At 37.3% G+C, this 6,451-nt stretch overlaps 1 protein-coding gene across 1 annotated transcript; it reads right to left on the bottom strand.

Moving 5' to 3' along the window:
• Positions 1-1,170: 1,170 nt before the first annotated feature.
• Positions 1,171-3,770, bottom strand: LOC143611198 (uncharacterized). Its single transcript, XM_077085460.1, has 3 exons — positions 3,687-3,770; positions 2,739-2,855; positions 1,171-2,091 (listed from the first exon to the last, which is right to left on the bottom strand). The coding sequence occupies exons 1-3, from the start codon at positions 3,768-3,770 to the stop codon at positions 1,171-1,173; spliced, it is 1,122 nt and encodes a 373-aa protein (XP_076941575.1).
• Between the last annotated feature and the right edge of the window lie 2,681 nt (positions 3,771-6,451).

The raw sequence follows: 6,451 nt of genomic DNA, 5'->3' as shown, positions 1-6,451 counted from the left end.
TCAATCTATTTACCTGCGTGCATACTAAAAGTCAGCTACGTTGAGTGAGTTCTAGTTAATTAGGCAACTTACACTTACTTTCATATACGCATCCGAATATACATATTATATACTTGACCTGTTTACCTTTCGTACATTCATACATACATTCTTTCATACTTTCATACTACCTGCGTAGCTATCTTTACCATCTCAGATATTAGTAGGGTTTGGTCCATTCTATCTGAGATGTTAGTAGGGTCTGGTCCCTTCTGTCTCAGGTATTATTAGGGTTTGGTCACTCCTGTCTCAGATATTATTTGGGTCGGGTCCCTTCTATCTCAGATATTATTAGGGTCTGGTCCCTTCTATCTCGAATATCATTAGGGTCTGGTCCTTTCTTTCCATATAACCATACATACATTTCTTTACATATACATTCTATTATATACTTTCATACATACTCTTAACCTCATACATATATCTTCATACACATTCACATATCATATACTTACAACTTAAGATAAGTGTATTAACTAATCACATTGAGTATGCACACAACCTCGAAAAATAAAAAGGAAATGGGGCTAGAAACTCACATGTGTCTCGATCCTTTCTGAGTTTATGGTCACACCTCTTCTCAGCTGTGCACAACTACCTGTGTAGCAATTAATAAGCATCACTTAAGTACTCCTAATTATATAATATTTCTATGTTAATGGAACCCCTGGATAACGGGGTCCAGGGGCAGCGCCCCTGGCAGTAGGGTCCTAGGGCGGCAGCCCCTAGCAGGGTCCAAGGGACAGAGCCCCTAGCTGGGGTTAAGCTCATCAGAAAACTGAAGTTCAAACCCCTGTATATGTTTCCAGCGTATAAGTATTTCAACGTATAAGTCTACATATGCACCGTATATGTCATCCAACATATATGCCATATATGTTGTCCAATATATGCGCTGCATATGATAAAACATATACGCCGCATATACATATTCGCTCAAAACATCAGATCTGGTTATTTTTAACGCGTTTTTGGGTTATTCCGCGTTTTCCGGCGCCGTCATCTGCCGTTGGCCGGAATTAAATTGTCTTGGACCCAGGTAGGCTCGATTGATCAATATCCAAGCTAAGGTGACCATTAAGCTCGTTTAATCATTCAGTTCATTCTAGATCTAGACTCAAGCTCGTTTAATCATTCAGTTTTTCTTGATGCCTTCCCGTTGACCGAACCATTGACCAGATTGTTAACTGAACCGTTGATCAAGTTGTTGACCGAACCATTGACCAGATTGTTAACTGAATCATTGACGTCCTCGACTTCGCTATCTTCATGTTCTTCGTTCAAACGGGTCCCACCTTGACGCAAAAACATCATCAAATCTACATCTTTCCGTCCTTTAACCTTACCTTTGACATTATTACCAAGAACCGTTTCAAGTTGACTTTTTAACTGGTCAACAAGCGCGGTTTTCTCCTCAAATTGATGCTTAGCTTCTGCTAACTTCATCTGAACTCTTTCCTCTCTCAACTTATCAGCCAATTGCATCATTTCCCTCTCTTTTTCAACTTCTTCATGAACTTTAGCCGATTCCCGTTTAATATCAACCGCCAGCTCATCACAAACCTTCTCCATAACCTCCCGGGTCTGCTTTTCACTCTCGAGTTCTTTCAACAACTTACCGTAATCCGCTTTCGTTTCGGCTAATTCTAACCCGAGTTTTTTATTCAAACTCTCGGCCCGTTTTCTCATCTTTTTCTCAACCGCTAATTCGTTCGCGACTGACTCGATCGCGGTATTAATCGCGTGCTGTGTTTTACTTTTCCATAATTGTTTCTCCTCTGCAAAGTGTTTTAGTAAATCATTGAGTTCAGCCTGGTCAACGCGATGATGTTTGACTATGTGATTGACTTGAAGGCAGGCTCGTTCTAGCTCGGTGTGTAGGGCGGATACAAGTGACATGCTCGATGAAGGGAGGTTGTCATGGGCCCACATTCGGTGGATAATTTTTAGGAGGTCTTTTGATGTTGTTAACGCTTTACTAACTTCCTTTAAACGCGAGTTGATATTGTTTATTGAACCGTTGGGGGTTGATGATCGAGGTCGGTTTTCAATCTGTGGTGTCAAGATGGTTAATACATTTATGGTTAGGTCTGTAAAGTACTAAAGTGTAAACAAACCGAACATTCGTGAACCGTTTGGCAGGAAATTCGTTTATGTTTGCTTATATAATAAACGAACGAACATGAACAAAATATGTGTTCAGTTAAACGAACGAACATGAGCATATGTCTCGCTTATTCACTCATGTTCGCGAACCGTACATTCATCTACGTTCGCTAGTTTCTGTTTCTTTAAATTCGTTTACTTACGTTTGTTACCATACTCATTTAATTTTTTTTCAGTCCATTACTACTTAACGTAGTTTTGATAATTTTTAAACCAAACACATCCTTTTTCACATTACTTTTAACTGGCTTTAGCTCAATTATTTTCGTCATCTATGCAACTATGTTTAGTTATGTTCGTTCATGAAACATCCATTTATATTATTAACGAACGAATATAAACGAACACAAACATGTTAATTTCTTACCGAAGGAACACGAACAAGAAACCCCGTTTGCGTTAAATTGTTTGTTTCTTTAAAGACAAACGCACGAACATGAACATGTTTCGTTTGTATTTGTTCATTCGTTTACCAGCCTATTTGTAGTTAATGGGAATGGTGAATAATATAGGAAATGAGGATGCTTGTTTACCTCCATTAAATTGGTATTGTTAAGAGAATCAACGACTTCACCATTGTTAGGCTCGGTTCTGGTTCCGTGTGAGATTGGACTCTTGTGGTGGGTCCCAGTTCCTAATCGATCCGTCCTCTGATAAAAACATATGAACATGAATAATTAACGGTCGAAAACAAAAATTTACAAAAATAACTGCATTTTTCAAATGTGAATTACCCAATATTCACATGACAGAAGATGATAATATATATAAGAAAATTGAATTTTAATAATCCAATCTATGACTCATTTGCTATAATAATCCATACCGTCAGTCTTGGTTTTAAAGTAAGCCTTAGACGCAATGCACAACGTGGTTTTAAAAAAGCGTGCCTCAGAAGTTTAAGACATGAGGCAAGAGGCGAGTTTTTGTGCATCAAAATGTTGTATTTTAGGTTAGGTTATACATGTACAAAATTCAAATACTTTTAGCTAAATTATGGGTAGAATATGCTAAAAATTTGAGATATATAAAATTTTTTACATAAGCGCTCGCATACAATGACACTTGGGGCCTTGGTTTACACCATGGCGCCTTAGTGCACTTCTCGCTTTTCAGCCAAACCATCAATATTACCAATGACACTCCTACCTTTCACTTTTTTTTGTCAAGGATGGTCCATTAAGAGAGAAGCATGTTGGTTGTTTATAATACATACACCGAGTTACCATTATGTTTAAACAAGATTGCCCTTGACAACGAAATTTAAAATTATAATTGTCAATATTATTGGGATTTTAGTGAGTATGGTTTTCGGAATTAGCATTGTTTGTAATAATTTGGATAATTGAATTGAAAATGACAACAAAATCGAAAATAACAGTTTCAGAGTAGACATTGAAGAATTCAAAATTTCACATTTGGTAATTAGTAGAACTTATTAATGTTATGATTGAAAATGAAGATAAAACATTAAAACCCACCTGAGAAACAGAAACAAAAACAGAAAAATGGTGCTGTCTATCTCTTCTCCTCCTCCTCGTCTCCAAATTCCTTGGAGACGGCATCTCATTCATCTCCCAAAGTGTCCGAGATGATTCTCGGTCACAGTCGGGATATGTCTTCATTTTGAATGGAGGCGCTGTCTCTTGGAAGAGTTCGAAGCAGGATGTTGTCGCGTTATCCACTACAGAATCTGAGTACATCGCCGCTTCAATGGCAGCCCAAGAGGCTGCATGGATGAAAAAGTTCATCATGGATCTAGGGATTATCTCTACCATTCAGGAGCCCCTAGAGATATTCTGTGACAATGAGGGTGCTATTGCACAGATCAAGGAGCCTCGTGCTCATCAGAAAACGAGGCACATTGAGCGCAGATTCAACTACATAAGGGATGAAGTTGAAAAGGGAAAGATATGTATTCATAAAGTTCATACCGATCAAAATATTGCGGACCCACTCACGAAGCTCCTCGATAGGCCAAAGCATGAGGGTCATGTTTGTGCATTAGGACTTCGGTATTCTAGTGAGTGGATTTAATCTGTGTTTAGTGTTTGTATAAGAACAAATGTAATGGGTATCTCATGAAAATTAATTATGTTTTAATTATTCAATGAGTTATGTTCTATATTTGCATGTTTAATCCATGAATGACTTATGTTGTTCTAAACGTCCGTAGTCGATCATACTTGTGGAACAAGTATGAAGTTAAGACTATTATGAACCCGGATTGGTTGATATTCATGTGATGAATATAGGGCATAGGTTTGCCACCAAGGTTCATAGATATTTGTGGGATACAAATATTGGACATGATCCGCTCTCAAGGATCACTGCATGGAGTTAGTGCAACTGATCATAAGTAATCCTTGAGTAAAGGCGAGTATCATTGTGTCCTTTGACCTGAGATGCATATTGGATCTGGTTTTTCATCAAGTCTGATATCTTGACTCTCTTCTTTGTTATTTCGGTAACACGATGACGCGTAAGAAAGAGCTCAGATATCATATGAGATGTCAACGAGGATGTATGCAGTCAAGATGGGATTTGTTCCTCTTATGTGTTGAGAGTTTAGATGTCTAAGGCCTGTTAAGTTAAATCATTGAGAGAATGATCACTCTGTGTCTCTTCGATTTGACAGGACATCTAGTAACAAAGGGATGTAATGATAAGACTTACCTATATCATATCAAGTATGGACTTGAAGGGGATGATGTTATTGAATGGCACTTAGTCAAACACACTAAGGGTGGTGACCTGTTGTTAGGCGGTATTCACCATTAGCATTAACTTCTTATGAGTCACGTGCAAGTGGGAGATTGTTGGAATACCGTATGCCCGAGACACATAATTAGGTTAATGTGGCTAGTTGTGTTTGATCCAAGTCGGGTCATACCCAATAACGAGTTAGACACACACCAATTATGTATTTGTTAAGATAAGATCTATGAGACAAATACAGAACACGATACATTCAGAAAATCGGGTTTCTGAATACTTACTTGAAAGTGTTAAATAAATTAATTGGTTAATTTATTTATTCAAATAATTATTATTGGAATGATTATTTAACTATGTGTTCTTTTATAAAATGGTTTATAAAAGATGGGGTGTTTATATATTTTATAAAGTATAAAATAAATAAAAAAAAAATATATATATATATATTTTGGGGCCGGTTTTGGGTGGGCCCCACACCCCAAGATTTTGGTCAATATTTTGTCATGGATTTGGTAGAGGTTGAGTATTGGTTACTTGACTAAAAGACCTAACACCATATATCATTTGATTGAAAGATTTTATAAAGATTAAGATCAAGATACTTTCAAGTAACAACAATACACAACTCTTTCCTTTTTCTTTGTTCTTGTTTTCGGCCAAGATAAAAAGAAGAGGCTCGGGTCTCGGTTATTCGTGTTCAAGCTCCCTAACATAGCTCGGTGTGTGTTGGAGGCTCGGGGTATATTCCGTTTGAGGATTTTCCCTTTGAAAGTCAAGCATCAACATCATCATCTTCTTCAACATCAACTACACTCTTAAAAGGTTAAGAATGTAAGTGTTTATAGTTTTGATAGTTTAGTTTTTCCGTATCATTTGATCCTTGCTTCGGGTTTCTAATAAATAGATTATTGGTAATCTTATGACATGAATAAACTAGGTTGCTCATGAACATATCTTATATAAACTTGTAATATATACATATATAAACACATGGATACATATGTTTAGTTTGTAAATATCACGCTTCCGCCTTAATTGTGACTAGTTAAATGGTTAACTAAGTATAAATTATCCATAGAAACCCAACAAATGGCATCAAGAGCCGGGATACGGGAAACTAAGCTTCGGGTTTTCGGTTTTATATTTTTCCCCTTGAAAGATTTTATACAAAAATTAACATGCATGATTTTTTTTGTATTTAATCTTGTTATTATTTTTGGCTTTGTTTAAAAAATAAAAATATAAAACCGAGTAAATGGGCCGAAGCCCAATTCGGGTGAAATTGGGCCGAAGCCCACTTGTTTTGGTTAATGGGCTAACCGAAAAAAAACGGGGAGAAAGTGAAATGGGCCGAAGCCCATTTTTGGTTAAATGGGCCGAAGCCCATGAGACCTTTCATTGGGCCGAAGCCCATGTGTTTTGAACATGTGGGCCGAAGCTCATAATCAAGTTATTGGGTTAAGCCCAAAATGGGTTGGGCTAGGCTCGATAAAGTCAAGGGGTTTTGGAACGGGTTCCTAAGACATAA

The sequence above is a fragment of the Bidens hawaiensis genome, unplaced genomic scaffold, assembly GCF_021521415.1.
Source record: "Bidens hawaiensis isolate Kalapana, Puna unplaced genomic scaffold, B.hawaiensis_p1.1 tig00029934_1, whole genome shotgun sequence".
In the NCBI taxonomy this organism is placed as follows: domain Eukaryota; kingdom Viridiplantae; phylum Streptophyta; class Magnoliopsida; order Asterales; family Asteraceae; genus Bidens; species Bidens hawaiensis.
This window is presented reverse-complemented; position numbering and strand designations above follow the sequence as displayed.